The sequence below is a fragment of the Macaca fascicularis genome, chromosome 16 (assembly GCF_037993035.2).
Source record: "Macaca fascicularis isolate 582-1 chromosome 16, T2T-MFA8v1.1".
Lineage (NCBI taxonomy): Eukaryota > Metazoa > Chordata > Mammalia > Primates > Cercopithecidae > Macaca > Macaca fascicularis.
The window spans coordinates 16,690,288-16,713,412 of record NC_088390.1 but is presented as its reverse complement, the minus strand read 5'-3'; the positions used below and the strand labels follow the sequence as shown (position 1 = coordinate 16,713,412).

General features: G+C 47.3%; 1 protein-coding gene across 3 annotated transcripts in view; it reads left to right on the top strand.

The window, feature by feature from the left end:
- ADORA2B (adenosine A2b receptor) overlaps nt 1-22,589 on the top strand; it is a 30,564-nt gene extending 7,975 nt beyond the window's left edge. For 2 of the 3 annotated variants that reach the window (XM_065532282.1, XM_005582994.4), the window contains exon 2: nt 21,525-22,589. In XM_065532282.1, coding sequence (XP_065388354.1) covers nt 21,525-22,185 — 661 coding nt within the window. In that variant the 3' untranslated portion in view covers nt 22,186-22,589. Of the gene's footprint in view, nt 1-16,194; nt 16,436-21,524 lie in introns of all 3 variants that reach the window. The other variant, XR_012425309.1, reaches the window with a different exon arrangement.
- Nucleotides 22,590-23,125: the final 536 nt, after the last annotated feature.

Below are 23,125 nucleotides of genomic sequence, written 5' to 3'. Positions count from 1 at the left end.
CAGGGAGCAGGCAGCTGGAGGAGGGCCTAGAGCTTGCTGAGGGGTTTGGATTTTGTCCTGAAGGTGCTGGTGAGTCCATGAAGGAGTTGCATTTATTATTTTCTATGTTTTTGAGTTACAAATCAACCAGTGGGCATAGAAGTAAACAATCAGGCTGGGCACAGTGGCTCAAGCCTGTAATCCCAGCACTTTGGGAGGCCGAGACGGGCGGATCACGAGGTCAGGAGATCGAGACCATCCTGGCTAACACGGTGAAACCCCGTCTCTACTAAAAAAAATACAAAAAAAAAAAAAAACTAGCCGGGCGTGGTGGTGGCGCCTGTAGTCCCAGCTACTCGGGAGGCTGAGGCAGGAGAATGGCGTGAACCCGGGAGGCGGAGCTTGCAGTGAGCTGAGATCCGGCCACTGCACTCCAGCCTGGGCGACAGAGCGAGACTCCGTCTCAAAAAAAAAAAAAAAAAAAAGAAGTAAACAATCAAAAGTACAAAAGGGCCCAAGAAGGAAAGCAAGAGCCCCCCGACAGTCCCTCTGCCAGGGGCAGCCCCCAGACCATTTCTCTTGGCATTTGCCCCGAGGGGTGCTCCGGGCTGAGCCCTGGTTTTGTGCTGCCATCTTGGAAGCAGAATCTGTTGACTCCCGATTGTGAGCCGCGAGGCCCGTGGCTCATGCCAGCCTTCTCCCCCACGTCCCACTTTAATTTCTGTTGTGTTTTGATTTTTTTCCTGTGGACATTTCGGCCTGTATTTCTGTCAGGTGGTGATTATATCTGCTGACTGTCAAGAAAAACGAGGAAGAGCGTGTCCCCCATTCCTTTCCCAGGTCTGCTCCTGGTTTCTGTGAGCTGCGCTGTTACGGTGAGCCCGCTGCCTCTCATGAGGTCTTCCTTTTGAAAGGTAACTCATGCTGCTATAAAGAAACCGATCCTGCACAGGGGGAAGCTGTGGAGATGTCACCTGTCTCGGATCTCTGCTTTCCTACTTTGCCTGTCAGAGGCAGCCACTATTTCTCATGGCTTCCTCTGCACAGATTGTGTATTGAACACATTTGCATTATACCATGACTTTTATGCAGTTAAGGTTTATACCATGTACATTTCTTTTTTTTTTTAAAGACGGAGTCTCACTCTGTCGCCCAGGCTGGAGTGCAGTGGTGCGATCTCAGCTCACTGCAAGCTCCGCCTCCCGGGTTTACGCCATTCTCCTGCCTCAGCCTCCCGAGTAGCTGGGATGACAGGCATGTGCCACCACGCCTGGCTAATTTTTCTATTTTTAGTAGAGACGGGGTTTCACCACGTTGGCCAGGCTGGTCTCGAACTCCTGACCTCAGGTGATCCATCTGCCTCGGCCTCCCAAAGTGCCGGGATTACAGGTGTGAGCCACTGCGCCTGGCCTAGGATCCTATTTTTAGATGCTATTCATTACTCAGACATTACTCAAAATTATGTCATATTTTAGCCTGCTTCAGGCTTACCATCTGGAAATTAGCATTTCCCATCTGGAAATTAGAAAGTTAAAGGAAGAAGCATGCCTTCCCACATCCTCATGGTCAGCCAGCTGCTTAATCACCCTCATGCTGAGCCTCCTCACCCCCTTTCTACGTGTGCCACATAGCTGCTAGGGCTTCCTTTACTGTGCCCTTGGAGTGGTTCCAGCATTTCCTGCATTCCGTGTTCTCTTTCTAGGATTTCATATTTGTTAGACATGGAGATAAACTTTCTGGGTTCTTACATGTAAAAAATGTTTTTTTGGCCTGGTGCAATGGCTCACAGATGTAATCCCAGCCCATTGGGAGGCTGAGGCAGGAGGATCGCTCGAGCCCAGGAGGTTGAGGCTGCAGTGAGCTGCGTTCACACCACTGCACTCCAGCCTGGGCAACAGAGCCTGTCTCAAAAAAAAGTTTTTATTTCTCACATATGATTGGTTGGTTGATGGCTTGTGGTTCGGAATTGTTTTCCCTCAGATGTCTGAAGGGGTTGCTGTAACATCCGGTATTGCTCACAAAGTCTGGTGCATAAGGATTCTTACTTGTAACTACTTGTAACTTGTATCTCTGCACTGGGAACCTTTGACATCATTTGTTTTTCCTTGGTGTTCTGAAATTTCGTGAGGCTGGGTCTAAATAGTGACTCTTATTTTTTCTCCTTCATTGAGGATGGCACTAGTAGGTGAACCTTGCCAACCTGAAGACTTAGGTCCAGCTCTGAAATTTTCAAAGAATACAGTTGACCCTTGAACAACTTGGGTTTGAACTGCGCGGGTCCACTTAAAATGGATTTTTTTTCAACCAAACGCAGATTGAAAACATAGTATTTGTGGGATGTGAACCCGAGTATACAGGGGGCCAACTTTTCCTGGGGGCCCACTTCAGGATTTGATGCGGATTTTGGTGTACTTGGGTGCCCAAGGACAAATCCCCTGTGTATACCAAGCGAAAACTGTATTTTCTTGATTAATTCCTTCTCTCCATTTCCTCTGTTCTTTCCTCTGGGATTTTTTTTTTTTTCTTTTTTTTGAGATAGAGTCTCGTTCTTGTTGGCCAGGCTGGAGTGCAGTGCCATGATGTGGGCTCACTGCAACCTCTGTCTCCCGGGCTCAGGCAATTCTCCTGCCTCAAGCTCCCAAGTAGCTAGGATTACAGGCATGCACCACCATGTCTGGCTATGTTTTGTATTTTTAGTAGAGATGGGGTTTCACCATGTTGGCCAGGCTGGTCTTGAACTCCTGACCTCAGGTGATCTGCCCACCTTGGCCTCCCAAAGTTCTGGGACTACAGGCAAGAGCCACCGCACCTGGCCGCCTCTGGGATTCCTTTTTTTTTTTTTGAGACAGTCTTGTTCTGTCACCCAGGCTGGAGTACAGTGGCACGATCTTGGCTCACTGCAACTTTCACCTCCCAGGTTCAAGTGATTCTTCTGCCTCAGCCTCTCGAGTACCTGGGATTACAGGCATGCACCACCACCCCCAGCTAATTTTTTATATTTTTGGTAGAGACGGGGTTTCACCATGTTGGCCAGGCTGGTCTCGAACTCCTGACCTCAAGCGATCTGCCTGCCTCTGCCTCCCTAAGTGCTGGGATTACAGGTGTGAGCCACGCCTCTGGGATTCTTAATAGGCAGATGGGGACGTCCCCTCCTTCCCTGATCACTGTTCTCTTACAGTTCCCAGTGCTTTCTCATTCTCTGGAAGAGTTCCTTGATTTTTTTTCCTTTGTTCTTCTATTTTTTAAATACAGTTTTGGCATTCATATGTTTACTTTTGATGAAGACGAAAGGATTTTAAATTGACTTTGAAAAACATTTTTTAGATTCACATGGTTGAGATTCCTCGTGTGGCACAGAGTGTACCTAATCTAAACTCTTCCCCTCCCCCACCCTTTATCACTAGGTCTCTAGCTGCAGCCTGGGGAGAGAGTGGGAGGGGGAGGGGATCAATGCCACAGCTCCCAAAGCTGGCCTGTAGGCTGTCTTCCTCTCGATATCTGTTCTTTTTTTTTTAAATTTATTTATTTTTTAACTTTTATTTATTTTCTCTTTTTTTTTTTTCTGTTCTTTTCTTGATCCCATTCTGATCCCTGCTGTTTGCTAGACTGGAGCCTCTCATCCTGGCCATCCATGTTTCCAATTTAGGGCTCCATGGTTCATGCTGATGATCCTGTCCACCTTCTGTTTTTAGAAACTTATCAAAATCTCTGGTTTGCTGATATCACCCTCTACTTCTGTTTTTAGGATGATTATGTGTTGTTTTTTTTGTTTTGTTTTGTTTTGTTTTGTTTTTTTGGAGACAGAGTTTCTCTCTTACTGACCAGGCTGGAGTGCAGTGGTGCAGTCTTGGCTCACTGCAACCTCTGCCTCCTGGGTTCAAGCGATTCTCTTGGCTCCTCCTCCCAAGTAGCTGGGATTACAGGCACATGCCACCACCATGCCCAGCTAATTTTTGTGTTTTTAGTAGAGATGGGGTTTCACCATGCTGGTCAGGCTGGTCTCGAACTCCTGACCTCAGGTGATCCACCCGCCTCGGCCTCCCAAAGTGCCAAGATTACAGGCATGAGCCACTGCACCCAGCCTGTGTGTCTTTACTGTCATTAAAGTGTGATTTTGTGAGGAGAGATAATTAGGTGGAACTTGGAATGCCAAGGTAGGATTTTAATCTGGAGTTTGATGTGGTCAGGTTTGCATTTTAAAAGTCACTGGACAGGCGAAGGAAGGAATGGATGGGACAAGATGATATAGGGTAGCCACTTGCCATCCAGGTGAGAAGGAAAAAAGTATGACCAGGGCAGAGGCCAGGGAGGTGGCAGCAGACTCTACAGATATTGGAGACTCGTAGAACCGCAATTTCTGTACCAGAGAAGGCTGATGTTTGATGCCAGCCATGGAGTTCAGCAGTCTGGAGCAAAGGAGCCACAGGTGAAATCATGTAGGAAAGAGTCCTGAGAACCACGGATGGGCCCTGGAGCCACAATCAGTGAGCGACACCTAGAAATGTGGGTAGTTAGGGCCAGGCTGAGTGGAACTGATGTGCGTGAGATCTGCAGTCATGGAGCCGTGATGAGTCAGCGCGCTTGACTGGCAAGCGGATCTAATCGACAGCACATAGTCGTGTCCTTCTGGCTAGAAGACAGGGCACACGGGGACAGGTTCAGGAGGACTTGGTGACTCAGTTGGATGTGGAGATGAGGGAGAGGGAAGACTCCAGGATGACTCCCAGATTTTCAGTCGCCTGGGTGATGCCATCCTGAAGATGGGGGGCTTTGGGAAGGTGTTGCCTAGGTTGTGTTTAAGGTGCCTGCAGGTTGAAAGATGCAGTAGTGATCGAGTCTTGGGGAGTTTGGGGCTGCTGGTTCTTCCAGCTGGCTCTGGAGCCAACTCCTCCTGCTCTATGGGAGCCCTGCACCGTTCATTACTCCTGCCTCTTCCCTTCCCCATTTAAACTTTCTCATTATTCCCCATACATTGTCCAGTCACTGGCTTGGCTTGTGACCTATTTAAGAGTTGGCAGTATGCGTGTGCATGCAAATGTATGAACATGTGTCTCTGTGTGTGTATACTCGGGGGTGGGATTAGCTCTGAACCGATGAGCTTGTCGCCTAAAGATAAGAATCCCACATTGGGTGTCCTGAGAGGAGAGATAGGAGAAACTGAAGAGGCAGAAAAGCTGGACTGGCTTTACTACAAAACCAGCAGGGGAATGGTTAGCAGTGTTACAGAGGGATAAAATACCTCCTAAATTTGGCATTTTCAGAAATCATTTAGCAACCTAGTTTTTTAATTGCAGGGACTTTAAAAAAATTACAAAATGAGTACAGTACATATTTGTATCTGACTCATCTAACGAAGTTTGTGGTTTCAGAAATAATGAGTCATTCTGAAACAGTGCATTGTTTCACAACTTTTAAGTTGCACAAGTAATACAGTGCATTACTATGTCTTTCACTTACATTCACAAATTATGAATATTTTGCTACATTTGGTTTCTCTCTCACACACATACACTGGCACAATGATCACATTCCGATTTTTTTTTTTTTTTCTTTTTTTTAAGACAGAATCTTGCTCTATCACCCAGGCTGGAGTGCAATGGCGCGATCTCAGCTCACTGCAACCCCACCTCCTGGGTTCAAGCGATTCTCTTGCCTTAGCCTCCCGAGTAGCTGGGATTACAGGTGCATGCCACCATGCCCGGCTAATTTTTGTATTTTTAGTAGAGATGGAGTTTTGCCATGTTGGCCAGGCTGGTCGTGAACTCCTGACCTCAGGTGATCCACTCGTCTCGGCCTTCCAAAGTGTTGGGATTCCAGGCGTGAGCCACCGTGCCTGGCCACATTCAGAAATTGTAATAGGTACCACAGTCTATAGTCAGATGTTCCCAGTTATCCAATCATATCTTTATAGTTGTTCTTTTTAAAAAATCCGGATTCTATTAAAAGGTCGGCCGGGCGCGGTGGCTCACGCCTGTAATCCCAGCACTTTGGGAGGCCGAGGCGGGCGGATCACGAGGTCAGGAGATCGAGACCATCCTGGCTAACACGGTGAAACCTCGTCTCTACTAAAAATGCAAAAAATTAGCCGGGCGAGGCGGCGGGCGCCTGTAGTCCCAGCTACTAGGGAGGCTGAGGCAGGAGAATGGCGTGAACCCGGGAGGCGGAGCTTGCAGTGAGCCGAGATTGCGCCATTGCACTCCAGCCTGGGCGACTAAGCGAGACTCTGTCTCAAAAAAAAAAAAAAAAAAAAAAAAAAAAAAAAAAAAAAGGTCATGCTTGCATTTAATATGCTCCTTTAATCTGAAAGAGTTCCTCAGTGTTTTGTTTGTTTGTTTTAGTCTTTCAAGACGTTAATATTTTCTTTTTTTTTTTTTTTTTTTTGAGACGGAGTCTCGCTCTGTCACCCAGGCTGTAGTGCAGTGGCCGGATCTCAGCTCACTGCAAGCTCCGCCTCCCGGGTTCACGCCATTCTCCTGCCTCAGCCTCCCGAGTAGCTGGGACTACAGGCGCCTGCCACCTCGCCCGGCTAAGTTTTTTTTTTTGTATTTTTAGTAGAGACGGGGTTTCACTGTGTTAGCCAGGATGGTCTCGATCTCCTGACCTCGTGATCCGCCCGTCTCGGCCTCCCAAAGTGCTGGGATTACAGGCTTGAGCCACCGTGCCCAGCCAAGACGTTAATATTTTCATCCAGGCGCGTTGACTCACACCTGTAATGGGAGGCTGAGCAGGAGGATGATTTGAGGCCAGAAGTCCAAGACTAGCCTGGGCAACACAGCGAGGCTCCATCTCTATGAAAAATAAGAAAATTAGTCAAGTGTGGTGGCGCATGCCTGTATTCCTAGCTATTCAGGAGGCTGAGGTGGGAGGATTGGTTGAGCCCAGGAGTTCAAGGTTACAGTGAGCTATTAGATTGGTGCAAAAGTAATTGTGGTTTTGCCATTAAAAAAAGGCACATACTGGCCGGGCGCGGTGGCTGACGCCTGTAATCCCAGCACTTTGGGAGGCTGAGGCGGGCGATTCACAAGGTCAGGAGATAAAGACCATCCTGGCTAACACAGTGAAACCCAGTCTCTACTAAAAATACAAAAAATTAGCCGGGTGACTGTAGTCCCAGCTACTCAGGAGGCTGAGGCAGGAGAATGGTGTGAACCTGGGAGATGGAGCTTGCAGTGAGCGGAGATTGTGCCACTGCACTCCATCCTGGGCGACAGAGTAAGACTTCGTCTAAAAAAAAAAAAAAAAAAAAGGCAAAAGTAGCTATTAGTTTTGCATCACCCTAATATAATAATGAGTGTACCACTACACTTCAGCCTAGGCAACAGAGTAAGACCTTTTCTCGGAAAAAAAAAAAAAATTGACATTGTTGAGTTCAGGTGATTTTGCCAAATGTCCCTCAAGTTGAGTTTGGTTGTTTCCTTATGGTTACATTCAGGTTAAACCTTTTTGGTGGCAATACTGTCTACATGAGTGATGTTGTATCCTCAGTCAGTCCATCAAATAAGAAGGACACAATGCCTGTTTCTCCCATTTTTGGTATAAATCTGATCACATGGTGAAGGTTATGTCTGCCAGGGTTCTTCACTGTAAGGGTATGTTTTCCCCATTGATGATTCTTGCCTGAATGAGTTATTACTATTGTCTTAGTCCATTCTATGCTGTTATAACAATACCACAGACTGCATAGTTTATAATGAAAACAAATATATTCTCACAGTTACGAAGGCTGGGAAGTCTGATATTAAGGTGCCAGCATCTGGCGAGGGGCTTCTTGCTGCATCATCCCATGGCAGAAAGTGAGAGGGTAAGAGAGGTGAGAGAATGAGCAAGCAAGAGAAGGCTGCATTTGCGTTTATAACAGACCCACTCTCAAGATAACGAACCCACTCCCATGATAGTGACATTAATTCATTCCTGAGGCCAGAGCCCTCATGACCTGATCACCTCTTAAAGGTCACACCTCTCAGCACTGTTGCATTGGAGATTAAGTTTCTAACACATGAACTTCAGGGGACACATTCAAATCACAGCAACCACGGTGATTAGAAAATGGTAATTTTCAGGCTGGGTGCACTGGCTCATGCCTGTAATCCCAGCACTTTGGGAGGCTGAGGCGGGTGGATCACTTGAGGTCAGGAGTTCAAGACCATCCTGCCTAACATGGTGAAACCCTGTCTCTACTAAAAATATAAAAATTAGCTGAGCGTGGTGGTGGGCACCTGAAATCCCAGCTACTTGGGAGGCTGAGGCAGGAGAATTGTTCCGGGAGGCGGAGGTTGCAGTGAGCTGAGATCGCGCCATTGCACTCCAGCCTGGGCAATAGAGCGAGACTGCGTCTCAAAACAAAACAAAACAAAAATTGTTAATTTTCTTTTTTTCCTCATTCCTTCCACATTTATCAGTTTGCATTCTTCTGTAAAGACATGCTTTAGCTTCTCCTTGCCCTTCCTTATTTTATTAATGTCAGTATGGACTTATGGAATTTTATTTTCATTAAATGAGTTATAATCCATTCGTGTTATTTATTTATTTTATTTTTATATTTTTAATTTTTTTGAGACAGAGTTATGTGCTTGTCATCCAGGCTGGAGTGCAATGGCGCGATCTCAGCTCACTGCAACCTCTGCCTCCCGGGTTCAAGAGATTCTCTGGCCTCAGCCTCCTGAGTAGCTGGGAGTACAGGTGCCTGCTACCACGCCCGGCTAAGTTTTGTATTTTTAGTAGAGACGGGGTTTCACCGTGTTGGCCAGGCTGGTCTCAGACTTCTGACCTCAGGCAATCCACCCGCCTCGGCCTCCCAAAGTGCTGGGATTACAGGCGTGAGCCACCGTGCCTGGCCCGTGTTATTTATTTTGATGCCCAAGGTTAGCCAGTGACAGAGGGCCTACAAGGCCACTTCCGTTTGAGTGTTCCCATTGTTTTTGAGCACTTTCCTATATTTTGGCATAGAAAGGTATTCTAGGCTCACGTTATAGTTTCCAGTTTGAGTACTAGCCATTTTCCAAAGAGCCTTGGTTCCTTTTAGTGGAGAATTGCATATAGAAACCAAGATTTGAGTAGATTTGCTTAGTGCTACTGGAGTATCATTTTTTCTGGGCCCTAGCAATAAACAGAGGAAGGAGGTTTTTTTTTTTTAAAAAAATAGTGAATTACAAGAACTCTTGCTTACAATAGAATGCCGTCTGATTAATGAGAAGGAATGATTGAGTTAAGCAAATCACCATTTCACGACTGCCATAGTAAGAACTGATTCAGGCAAGAATCATCAGTAGGTGCTAAAACTCATAGGTGAGAGTTTGATGAAGAGTAAGATTCTTACAGTCCCCAAACACGTACCACAAGATACCTACTAATTAAAATGGGAACGTTATGATGGAGAAACCTGGCAGACACCACATCAACCAAGTGCCTTCTCATGTCCTCTCTCACTGGTCGCTTGTGTTTATGGCGGCTGATGCTTTTGACAGTTAATGTCACATCTGAGGCAGTGTTCCGTGACCCCAGCCATGGGAGGGCACTTTTGGGGCAGAGGACAGATTGTCCTGTTCTCTTCTGGTCTGGTTCCAGGCAGGAGCCCTTTGTCTCAAGGGCTGCTTATTTTATGCGAAGGAGATCAGAGTCTGGAGCCCAGCAGCTTTGGGCTGTCTCTGTGTCCCATGTGATCCATGAAAACAGCGCATGAGAATCACCAATCCCAAAGGGGGAACTCTGGGAGACCTGGTTCTAGCCCCTACCCTCACCTCAACTGGTTGAATCACTGGTGGACCACCTTGGATTGCCTCTTATTGCCATAGGAAGCTGGTTGGGAGTGCTGCCAACTTTCTTGACCGCGACCTGTATTGCTCATCTGTTGTTCTTAGGTGACTGTGAAGGACAAACGGTATCTCTCCCAACCACCTTCACATAAGGCAGGTGGGCTCAGCTCAGGCCCAGCCAGGTCCACCACTGGAATTCAGACATGTCTGAACTTGCTGGAGTAGATGAGAACCCCGCAGGAGCCAGAGCAGTCCAGGGCCAGGGCCTCCTGGGAAGACTCAGCCTGAAAGTAACCTCTGGTGACCAAACCTTGCTATCCAGTGGGCAGGCAGATGCTCTCCTTTCCTCAGACTCGCCTCCTGGCTACAGCTATGACTGTCTGTAGAGACAAGGTGGTTTGCTCTCAGGACACAGATGGCGAAGAAACCTGCTTCCCGTTCCTAGACCTGAACTGTGTACAAGTAAAATCGAATAGTATCTACTTTTTTTCTTTTTCTTTTTTTTTTTTTTTTTTTGAGACGGAGTCTCGCTCTGTCGCCCAGGCTGGAGTGCAGTGGCCGGATCTCAGCTCACTGCAAGCTCCGCCTCCCGGGTTTACGCCATTCTCCTGCCTCAGCCTCCCGAGTAGCTGGGACTACAGGCGCCCGCCACCTCGACCGGCTAGTTTTTTGTATTTTTTAGTAGAGATGGGGTTTCACCGCGTTAGCCAGGATGGTCTCGATCTCCTGACCTCGTGATCCGCCCGTCTCAGCCTCCCAAAGTGCTGGGATTACAGGCTTGAGCCACCGCGCCCGGCTTTTTTTTGTGTATAAGAATGATTTTATTTGTTCCTTAAATGTTTGGTAGAATTAATTAGTGAAGTCATCTGGGCCTAAAGTTTTCTTTGTGGGAAGGTTTAAAATGATGAATTTTAGGCTGGGCGCGGTGGCTCACACCTGTAATACCAGCACTTTGGTAGGCTGAGGCGGGGGGATCACCAGAGGTCAGGAGTTCGAGACCAGCCTGGCCAGCATGGTGATACCCCGTCTCTACTAAAAATACAAAAAAATTAGCTAGGCGTGGTGGCAGGCACCTGTAATCCCAGCTACTCAGGAGGCTGAGGCAGGAGAATTGCTTGAACCTGGGAGGTGGAGGTTGCAGTGAGCTGAGATCATGACACTGCACTTTCATTCCAGTCTGGGCGACAAGAGCAAGATTACGTCTCAAAAAAAAAAAAAATGGTGAATTCTACTTTTTTAATTGTTATAGTGCTATTAAAATTTCTATTTATTTTTCTGTTCGTGAATATTAAAAAAAAAAAAAAACCTTTTATAGTTTGGTACCATAGGAAATCTGAAAAATGGATGAATATTTAAAAAAAAAATGTGGCCGGGAGCAGTGGCTCACGTCTGTAATCCCAGCACTTTGGGAGGGCCAAGGTGGGCGAATCACGAGGTCATGAGATTGAGACCATCCTGGCTAACACGGTGAAACCCCGTCTCTCCTAAAAATACAAAAGATTAGCCGGCATGGCGGCGGGCGCCTGTAGTCTCAGCTACTCAGGAGTCTGAGACTGGAGAATGGCGTGAACCCAGGAGGCGGAGCTTGCAGTGAGCCGAGATGCACTCCAGCCTGGGCGACAGAGTGAGACTCCATCTCAAAAACAAACAAACAAACAGAAAAAGTTTTATAGTTTGGTCCCATGGGAGATCTGAAAAATGGGAGGCTGCTCAGAGACTCGTCATAACAATATCTGCTGTTATATAGACAGCCTCTAGTGGTTTGTAAGCTGAAGCTGAAACCGTGTTCACGCACTTGATACCTTGCTTTATTTAGAACTCCCAAGTCCCAAAAGTGGGTGTTCCACACATTTCTTTGATTAAGAAGGCGGGGTTCTGTTCCCTTCTTATAAACTCAGGCTTTCTCTCACCATTTGCTTGCCAGGCAGTGTTAGGTGTTTTGGATACAGCTGTGAGTCTGTTCCACAGAGGAGCTCATCCTTCAGTGGAGACAGAAAATGCAGTCATGTGGTAGGTACACGGAAGAGGTGCTCTGGGCGGTCATGAGCTGCCCTGAGAGCTCAGGGGCAGATAAGCTACTCTGCTTCCATGTGAACTTCTGTACTGTGAATTAATTCATGCGTGGCAGGTGAGCAGGGGAAGGATGTTGGTGTAATGGAGACATTGTTTTAGTTCACCTGTGATTTTGCCTAGGCAAAGGAGATGGAATGGGGGGAGGAGAAAGACAGTCTTCAGCAGGAAAGGAAAAAGCCCTTTGACTGCTCTGCCGCAGTCAGCCCTGTGGGCTCCTGGGAACAAGAAAAAACCAGTGCCTGCAGCTGGCACTCCCGTAGAAAGCCACATCCTAGCCTGTTGGGGTCTTGGCCGTGGCAGGCTACACTGCCTCCAGGCCCCACTTAGTAACAGCCCCCTGGCTCAGAACTCCTTTTTCTTTTCTTTTTTTTTTTTTGAGACGGAGTCTTGCTCTGTCGCCCGGGCTGGAGTGCCGTGGTGCGATCTCGGCTCACTGCAAGCTCCGCCTCTCAGGTTCACGCCATTCTCCTGCCTCAGCCTCCTGAGTAGCTGGGACTACAGACGCCCGCCACCACGCCCGGCTAATTTTTTGTATTTTTAGTAGAGATGGGGTTTCACCATGTTAGCCAGGATGATCTTGATCTCCTGACCTCATGATCCGCCTGCCTCGGCCTAGAACTCCTTTTTCATCTGCACTGTCTTGGCACCTGTCAGCCTTGCTCTAATTAAAGTTTGCCAGGCTTTCTATTTGACTCTTTTGGTGCAGTTTTAATACCCACGGTGGCAGCGTCTCGCCCCACTGAGCTGTCTGCCTGGATGGCCCAAAAGATTTTGTTAGTGCTCTAGTGACAACATTTTGTAGGTTTGAGTGGTCTGCTCTAGCCTCATGTTTCACAGAAGGCCTGTTAATTATGTACAATAAGATAACATGAGGTTTTCTAAGAATGTATATATTGCTTTATAGCAGAAATGTATGTATTTCAGAGGAATTTAAAACTTGTGAGCTAGATAGACTATAAAGGGAAGAAACGTCCCTAAAACAAACAGGAAACACTTTTAATAAGCGGCAGTAGAACTCTGTGTGCATTTACTTAGCAATCTGCGTTTATAAAGTGCTTTGTACACATTCCGTCTTATGTTAAAAGCCTCAGCAGCAACCTGGAGGCAGGTTCTGGGGCCAGCATTTCTGATGGGAAGCTCAGGCTCCATCCAGCCTGTGGCTGGACTGGCCAGGCTCAATGTCACTCCCCAGGTAGCTGCCCTTGATCTATACTAGGAGCACCTTAGAACTATTAATTGATTTCTAAGCCTGGTTTGAGCTGAGGGCCACAGAGTCAGAGCAGGAGGAGACCCTGCCCCAGAAGTAGGCCAGCGCTTGTTATGCAGGCCTTGGCGGTTCCTCGTTTCCTTACGTAACCTCCGTGTTCACGCTGTTTCCTTTTGTTGATTCCCTCCATGTGACTGTTTTTCTATCAATCTTCTTAGCTAATGAGCTCCTTATAAGGTGAATGGATGGATCAGAGCACAGCTCCATACACAGTGGTGGGGCATAGTCATTTCCCAGAGTGTGGACTTTCCCAGAACCCCCCTTTTGTGTGGGTCTGCAAAGGCTGGGATTGTTTCTGCCTTGTTTGGAATAATAAAGCTGCCTGTGTTTCCTGTGTTCACTTTTCAGTCGCCTGTTATCCACTCTCCTACACTTGGGGCGGCTGTCCTGCTTCCCTGGCCTCACTGCAGTGCTCAGTGACCTCTGCAGCAGAGCAGTGACTGCCACGGGCTGGTGAATGGAAGGACGTGGCCCATGCTCTTCAGGAATGTTTTGGGAAGATGGACACGCGCATGCAGACCTGAGGGTGTTTGGAGTGCAGGGCGGGAGGCAGAGTCTGCAGCAAGGGGTGGGGCCAGGGAGGGAGACAGGCCTGGGGAGAGGACGGAGGCCCAGCAGGAAGTGGGAAAGGAGAGGGCATGGCAGGATGGCAGGCAGTTACCAGAGCCCTCCTGAGATGCCAGAGTCCCCAGGCGTTCCTTCCAGTGTCCTGCCCAGTGCAGGGACACCTGCTTGTCCTTTTTTTTTTTTTTTGAGATGGAATCTTGCTCTGTTGCCCAGGCTGGAGTGCCATGGTGCAATCTCAGTTCACTGCAACCCCTGCCTCTTGGGTTCAAGTAATTCTCCTGCTTCAGCCTCATGAGTAGCTGGGATCACAGGCATGCGCCAGCACACTCAGCTAATTTTTGTTTTTTTAGTGGAGACAGGGCTTCACCACGTTGGCCAGGCTGGTCTCGAACTCCTGACTTCAGGTGATCCACCTACCTCGGCCTCCCAAAGTGCTGGGATTACAGGCGTGAGCCACTGCATCCGGCCAAAGGGACAGATTATTAAAGAAGATAAGAATGGGAGGAGGTGGAGGATGAAGGGTCCAGGGCACGTGGGGAAGGACACTTCCTCAGCTGTACCACTGCACTCCAGCCTGGGAGTGCAGAGCAAGATTCTGTCTCAAAAAAATATAAAAAAAAATTTTTAATGACATTACAAAGGACATAGATGAAGAGATACACAAGGTGAGGTGTGAGGAGGAGCGTGGCGTTTCCATGCCCTCCTTGGGTGCACCACCCTTCAGGAACGTCCATGTGTTTGGCTGTCCTGAAGCTCTCCGTACCATTTCCTCGTAGCCCTTTTTTGGATTCTTCATTGGATAGACATGACTCAAGCATGGACAACCGGGTGGAAATGTGAGTGGATGAAAAGGGCATGATCTCAGACTGACAGGCTGAATGGGGAAACTCAGCAAAACCTATCTGTTCCGATGCTTCTTGGCCTGTGTGGCTCCTTCTAGGGGAGGGGCAGGACCCCTTCTGAAATGCGGGTCTTATGAGTCACAATCAAACAAGGTAGGTCAGAGAATTTCTTTATGGACAGCTCCAAGACAGAAAGACAGAGGAAGATATGTTTTTAGTTATCATGGCCTGTCTGGGGAGAAGTAACAAGGGCTATGGGAGTTATGTGCCAGGAACTGCGGACCAAAGCCAACACAGCTGACCCTTGAACAGCACAGGTTTGAACTACGCAGGTCCACTTGGACTGGATTTTTTTTAACCAAACATGACTGAAAATGCAGTATTCCTGGGATGTGAAACCCACGTATATGGAGGGCTGCTAACTGCGGAACCTAAGTATGTGAGGACTTTGGCATACGTGGGGGTCCTGCAACCAACCCCGTGTGTACATACTGCGAGGTGACTGTACACACATACCGTAACATCGCAGAGAACACTCCACTTCCTACAGAGGTTGTGCTGAGGGGTCTGGTTATGTCCTCCAGCACGCCTCTTTTTGCTGTCCTTGAGGACTGCCTCCCAGGAGGGTGGCAGAAACCCCTTCCTTCAAGTCTTCAAGCCGCTGACTTATGGCTGTGTGGTCAGGCAGAGGAGGGAGCTGGAATTTGTGAGATGAACATGGAAGAGCTGTAGATTGCTATGCAGAAAAACGGTCGTTTGGGGCGAAATTGGAATCAGATTAGACGAGGTCTGTGTCCTGACTGCAGTTTAGCAGCAGCAGGCACATGAGGTAGCCTTTCTGAGCCTTGTGGCTTCCATATCTGTAAACTGAAGATAGCAGCTCTCACCTTAGGAGGCGTAGTTTGATGAGATGTGAGAGGTCCACAGCCCAGAGCTGCCCAAAGAGCGGTGTGTAGGCGGTGGTAGCTGTGCCAGCCATCCGGACACCTGGGGGAGGGTCTGTAGGTATCTGTCAACAAAACTTGGGGTTTGGTCATGTGGTTCCTCCCCTGCCTCAACTGATGACTTTTTCCACCCTTCTCTGAGGTAACAGCAGTTCTCGAAGGAGATTCTGGCCCATCTTCTCACGACTCAACTGTCCCACTCCGTGTACTGGTGCTGTTCTTGTTCTTCCTTCCACTACAGCTGAGGAAGTGTCCTTCCCCACGTGCCCTGGACCCTGCATCCTTCACCTCCTCCCACTCTTATCTCCTTTAATCATCTGTCCCTTTGGCCGGGCGTGGTGGCTCACGCCTGTAATCCCAGCACTTTGGTAGGCTGAGGTGGGCGGATCACGAGGTCAGGAGATAGAGACCATCCTGGCTAACACAGTGAAACCCCGTCTGTACTAAAAATACAAAAAAAAAAAAAAAAAAAAAAAGCCAGGCGTGGTGGCGGGCACCTGTAGTCCCAGCTACTCAGGAGGCTGAGGCAGGAGAATTGCTTGAACCCAGGAGGCGGAGGTTGCAGTGAGCCAAGACGCGCTGTTGCACTGCAGCCCTGGCGACAGTGCAAGACTCCCATCTCAAAAAAAAATAATTAAAAATAAAATACAATAATGATAATAATCTGTCCCTTTTTCCTGCATCTTCACTACTGATCATTTTCAGCAGTTCGAGCACATCCACCATTCTCTTGATCTTTATCCCACTCTTCCTTTAATCCTCTCTTTCAGGAAATGCACACGCATAGGGGGAAAACCCTAAGGAATATCCTCCAGTCTTCATCTTCCTGCACCCATCGATCTTCAAGACCTGTTGGTTCTGCCTCCACAGAGTATATCCATTTCCATCATCTTTGCTGTCACCCTGGCCCAAGCTGACGTTTTCTCGAGTCAACTACCGAAATAGTTTCCTAGCTGATCTCTCTGCTTTTCTTCTGGCTCCCCTAAAATTCAGTCTCCGTACTCTGACCAGGTGACCTTTTTACAACATAAATCAGTACCATCCCCTGCTTAAGTCTTCCATGGGTCCCAGTGCCTATGAACTGGCCCCTGCCTCATCTTGAGCTCATTTTCCTGCATGAAAGCCTTATTAGCACATGCTGTTCTCTCTGCCTGGAATGTTATATTTTTCAAATTTCTCACTCCTCAACCTTTAGGTTTCTGCCTGAAAGGCCTTCCTGACATCCTGTATCCAAGGCCTCCGTTTTTTTTTCTTATCAGCACATCCAATTCATTTTGGTATGGCGGAGCCCATCCCAATTCATAGTTTCAGATTTGTATGTTTACTTATTTTATGTCTTTCCCATTAGCTTATGTTCCACGAGGGCAGTGATTGTGTTTCCAGTGCCTGGCAGAATGTGTGGTACAAACGAAAAACTCTTCAAATGAACTAATGAACCAACAGGGAAGAGAGGTGGTGATGGAGGTTCACAGAGAAGGCAGTGAACAGCTGCCCCACTGATTGAATTAGCTGCTTTTCCTTATCCAAGACAAGGCATGACAGTTCTGCACATGTGTAGGATCCAGCAGTTATGAGAAGTTCAGATGGGGTGGATTCCAGTTGTTGTTCTGAACGCTCGTGGGAAGCCACTCACATGAATGAGCCTCTGTGTACAGGGTACTCCAAATATAATAGTGCTTTGGGAAAAAAAGAGGCAGCATGACATAGTGCAAGGAACACAGGCCTCTTGAGTACTAATTTAGCTTCTGGTCTTTGGTTTGTGTATTAGCTTTGTTTTTCTTTTCTTTGTTTTCCTATTTGTGAAATAAGAGAGATTGGATTAGAAAGATAAAAGTCCTCTCCAGTTTGGCTGCGTTAACAGAGTACCTCACAGCGTTATCAGCAATCAAAACATTTAATTATCTTTTGAAACCAGAATACGGAGCCATGATGGTTCTAGGGTTAGTCAGGTGGTTCAAAGGTGTCATCAAGGATCCAAGCTCTACTGTTGTCTTCTGCTTTGCCATCAGCTTTGTCTCCAGGCTTGTCCCTCGTGGTCACAGTGTGGCTGCTGCAGCTCTAGGCATCACACCCTTCCACAAGAGCATCAAAAGCAGAAAAGGATGGGCATGGGGCAGAGCCCTCCTCGTGGGTCCCTCTCTCTTCATTAGGAAGTAAAATCTTTCCTGGAGGTCCCCTAGCAGATGTCCTTGTATGTCTCACTGGCCAGAACCATTTCATGGATCCACTAGACCAATCGTGAGAATGGAAGTGCCATCATTTCCTTATCCCAGATATAAGTTTATCCCCCAGAGCTGACCTGTTACCCGCTGTACTCGATACAGCTTAGTCCTGTGAACAAAGGAGGAGTAAGGGCAGGCTGCTGCATGGGCTGCCTCATGGACCTGAAGTTCTGTGATTCTTAGTGCTCCGCCTTTGGGAGGCTTCCTTGTTATGCTGCAGGGACTAATTGTGTTGTTCACACCTCCAGTGAGGCAATGGCAAAGAACAACTTTTTCTAAGGAAGGCTTTACATTCCTGAATGAGGCGGGAAACGGATGGATTCACTGGCCAAGAAAAATTCAGTGAAAAAACTGAGCCCAGCAGGTCCTCTGTAGTCCAGGGGCCCATGATTGAGCTGCCTGTTGCTAAGAGGGAGTAGAAAAGATTAGAGATCATTGTAAATTATGAGGCAAGACCTCAATTAACTTCCTCAGCAAACTACTGGTTCTTCTGCCTGTCCAGGCTGCAACTTCAAGTATTCTTAGTAAGTGGAGTCATTCTTTAAAGCTGCTTAATTAAGTCAGATAATAAATGATGAATGTATTTGTAATGGCCATTTTTTTTTTTTTTTTTTTTTGAGATGGGAGTCTCACTCTGTCGCCCAGGTTGGAGTGCAATGTTGTGATCTCGGCTCACCGCATCCTCTGCCTCCCAGGTTCAGGCAATTCTCCTGCCTCAGCCACCTGAGTAGCTGGGATTACAGGTGCCCACCACCATGCCTAGCTAATTTTTATATTTTTAGGAGAGACGTGGTTTCACCATGTTGGCCAGGCTGGTCTCAAATGCCTGACCTCAAGTGATGCACCCACCTCGACCTCCTGAATTACTGGGATTACAGGCATGAGCCACCATGCCTGGCCTGTAATGGCCATATTAAGAACCTACTATGTGCCGGGCACTGTGCTAGGTCCTCAGGATACCAATACAAAGGGACAAGGTCCTAGTCCTTAAGAGGCTGACATTCCAGTTGAGGGATATCACAGGTATCAGATAAGCCAGCTCTATGACAAGTGAGTTATGGGGCAGGAGAATGGGAGTGGACACCTCTACCTAAGAGGTGACCAAGAAAAGAAGTGACCTTATAAGAGCAACACATGCTTTTGTCTGATGTTGAGAATAGCATGAGCTAGAGGGAGCCATTGGTCAAGAATGGCAGACACTGGATGTGTGGAGCTGAGGCTGGAGGGCTCTGTGGCCATGCTGGGAAGTGTACGTCTTACACTGCAGGTAAAGGAAATAAATAGGCAAGTTTTCAGGTAATGTCAGTCAAATTATTTCCCAGTTTTCTCCCAGAGATTACAGAGGATTTTTATTTCATTTACTTATTACATTGATTATGTTCATTTATACATTATGTATGTATTATGGACCAGTTGTTAATAACAAAATTTATACCTTTGCTATAAACTATGGATAGACTAGTTTATAGCAAAATGTCTAAAAGGTATATTAGGTATATTGCTCTTATAAGGTCACTTCCTTTCTTGGTCACCTGTTAGGCAGAGGTGGCTGCTCCCATTTTCTTGCCCCATAACTCACTTGTCATAGAGCCTGCTTATCTGATACATGTCGTATCCCTCAACTGGATACTGGTCAACCTCTTAAGGACTAGGACCTTGTCCCTTTGTACTGGTATCCCCAGTAGTGGTTTCTAGCATGTTTTTGTTGTTTGTTTTTTTGAGACTAGGTCTTGCTGTGTTACCCAGGCTGGAGTGCAGTGGCACAATCACAACTCACTGCACCCTCCACCTCCTGGGCACAAGTGATCCTGACTCTCCCACCTCATTCTCCCAAGTAGCTGGAACCACAGATATACACCACCCTGCCCGGCTAAGTTTTGTATTTTTTTGTAGAGATGGAGTTTCACCGTGTTGCCCAGGCTGGTCTCAAACTCCTGATCTAATGGCTTAAAGAGGACCAAAAAATTTTAATATTTGCTATTTCCCAAATATTTCTCAGTAGACAGGGGCATTGACAGACTCTTGTTTTCCAGCAGTCTGCAGAGGTATTCAGAAATGATTCTGCCCAGTCCTAGGCAAATCTCTTGTGGTGTTTGTGGGAAGCCAGAAAGATCCTTGCCTGGAGCCACAGGTGGTGCTGACTCCAGTGCTTACTGCCTCAGGCCTTTGTTCAAGTGTCACCTTATCCATGATGTTGGCCTCTTTAAAACTGCAGTCCTGCCCATCCTGATCTTTCTTACTGTTTTTTCATACCACACACATATCCATACTGTTTACTAACTTGTATTTATTATGTTTACCCCTGCTAGACTCTTGAGTCTTAAAATTTAGTAGGACTCTCTGTGTGCTCTGTTCACTGGTGTATCTCAAGCACCTAGAACAGGGTTCCTCAACCCCTGGGCCGCAGACTAGTACTGGTCCGTGGCCTGTTAGGAACTGGGCCACACGGCAGAAGGTGAGCAGGCAGGCGAGCATTACCGCCTGAGCTCTGCCTCCTGTCAGATCGGCAGCATTCGATTCTCACAGGAGCTGAACCCTATTGTGAACTGCGCATGCAGGGGATCTAGGTTGTGCGCTCCTTATGAGAATCTGATGCATCACCCCCACCCCTGGTCTGTGGAAACACTGTCTTCCATGAAACTGGTCCCTGGTGCCAGAAAAGTTGGGGACTGCTGACCTAGAACAATACCTTATGGAAGACCTAGACTCAGAGGGCGGTACCTAGGTAATTAGGAAGTATAGGAAGTTGATCGGTTCTTGGAAGCTGTGACTTGAAGCAAAATGATGCACTGTATAACAAAGCCAGTTTTACCACAGTTGATACTGTCAAAAGAAAAACTTCGGCTGAATTCAATTTAAAAGAGCTTAATTGAGCAAGGAATGATTCACAAATTGCACAGCCTGCTGAGCCAGAGTAGGCTCAGAGACTCCACTGCAGTCATGTGGTGGAAGATAATTTATGGACAGGAAAAAGCAAGCAATGGACAGAAAAAGGAAAAGTGACGTACAGAAAATGGAAGTGAGGTACAGAAACAGCTGGATTGGTTATAGCTCGGCATTTACCCTATTTGAACACGGTTCAAACAGTTGGCCACATCTGATTGGTCAAAAGTTGGGGACTGGCATGAGTGCAGGCTAGTCTGTCTACACCCCCACTTGTTATAGTCCACGATGAACAGAGAAACCTTTAGGCCAAATTTAAAATATGTAAGGGGCCGGGCGCAGTGGCTCACGCCTGTAATCCCAGCACTTTGGGAGGCCGAGGCGGGCGGATCACGAGGTCAGGAGATCGAGACCATCCTGGCTAACACGGTGAAACCCCGTCTCTACTAAAAATGCAAAAAATTAGCCGGGCGAGGCGGCGGGCGCCTGTAGTCCCAGCTACTTGGGAGGCTGAGGCAGGAGAATGGCGTGAACCCGGGAGGCGGAGCTTGCAGTGAGCCGAGATTGCGCCATTGCACTCCAGCCTGGGCGACTAAGCGAGACTCTGTCTCAAAAAAAAAAAAAAAAAAAAAAAAAAAAATGTAAGGAGGCAGCTTTAGGCTAAACTTAACAACACAAACAAGAGTTAACTTCCTATGACATATACTTTAAGTCACAGTTTGCGAGAACCTACTGAGGACGTTAAGTGAGGACTTCTGTCACTAAACAGAAAGGAGTTACTAAGTCAAGAATGAAGATCTCATTGTATTTGCTAGAGCAAAGCTGCTCATCCCTGCTTGCATGTCTTTAGTGTTGAGGGTAAAGGCCATAGTGCCCTGGAAGGTGAACTTCAGAGGTTGTTAAAGGGTCATGGAAATAAAGAGGAGGCGGGGTCTTGGATTGTGGTTGCAGAGCACTATAAACTGACCATAACCAGATGGTGTTCTTTTAAACAGGTATAAAAGTTTGGTCACTGGGACCCGAGCAAGAGGGGTCATTGCTGTCCTCTGGGTCCTTGCCTTTGGCATCGGATTGACTCCATTCCTGGGGTGGAACAGTAAAGACAGTGCCACCAACTGCACAGAACCCTGGGATGGAACCACAAATGAAAGCTGCTGCCTCGTGAAGTGTCTCTTTGAGAATGTGGTCCCCATGAGCTACATGGTATATTTCAATTTCTTTGGGTGTGTTCTGCCCCCACTGCTTATAATGCTGGTGATCTACATCAAGATCTTCATGGTGGCCTGCAGGCAGCTTCAGCGCACTGAGCTGATGGACCACTCGAGGACTACCCTCCAGCGGGAGATCCATGCAGCCAAGTCACTGGCCATGATTGTGGGGATTTTTGCCCTGTGCTGGCTACCAGTGCATGCTGTTAACTGTGTCACTCTTTTCCAGCCAACTCAGGGTAAAAATAAGCCCAAGTGGGCAATGAACATGGCCATTCTTCTGTCACATGCCAATTCAGTTGTCAATCCCATTGTCTATGCTTACCGGAACCGAGACTTCCGCTCTACTTTTCGCAAAATTATCTCCAGGTATCTTCTCTGCCAAGCAGATGTCAAGAGTGGGGATGGTCAGGCTGGGGTACAGCCTGCTCTCGGTGTGGGCCTATGATGTAGGCTCTCACCTCTTCCAGGAGAAGATACAAATCCACAGGAAACAAAGAGGACACGGCTGGCTTATTCTCATTGTGAAAGATAGCTACACCTCACAAGGACATGGACTGCCTTTCTTGAGCACTTCCCTGGACCCACCACGTATCTAGCTAATACGTATGTGTCACTAGTAGGCTCCAAGGGTTGACAAATATATTTATGATCTATTCAGCTGCTTTTACTGTGTGGATGATGCTGACAGCTTGAATGGATTCTAAGAGACACTTTTGTTTTTAAAAGTCTGCCTTGTTTATGGTGGAAAATTACTGAAACTATTTTACTGTGAAACACTGTGAACTATTATAATGCAAATCTTTTTTAACTTAGAGGCAATGGAAAAATAAAAGTTGGCCGTACTAAAAATGTATACTTGTTCCTAGGAAGGTGATCTCAAAAATTAAAAGTATAATTATTCGGCTGGGCGCGGTGGCTCACACCTGTAATCCCAGCACTTTCGAAGGCCAAGGCGGGCGGATCATGAGGTTAGGAGTTCAAAACCAGCCTGTCCAATATGGTGCAACCCCATCTCTACTAAAAAATACAAAAATTAGCCAGGTATGGTGGCACGTGCCTGTAGTCCCAGCTACTTGGGAGGCTGAGGCAGGAGAATCACGTGAATCTGGGAGGTGGAGGCTGCAGTGAGCCCAGATTGCATCACTGCACTCCAGCCTGGGTGACAGAGTGAGACTCCGTCTCAAAAAAAAAAAAAAAGTATAATTATTCAAAAAACTGCTGTATTAATTTAGGGAAATGATATTCTCATAAGTCAAATTTTCATCATGTAATTTTAAGCTCCATTCCTTTCCATATACAGAAAACTACCCGTGGGGAAGAAACTGGTGAAATGGGATCCCTCCTCTACCAAATTCTGCCTTCTAGAGCTAGGTAGGGAATTTTGC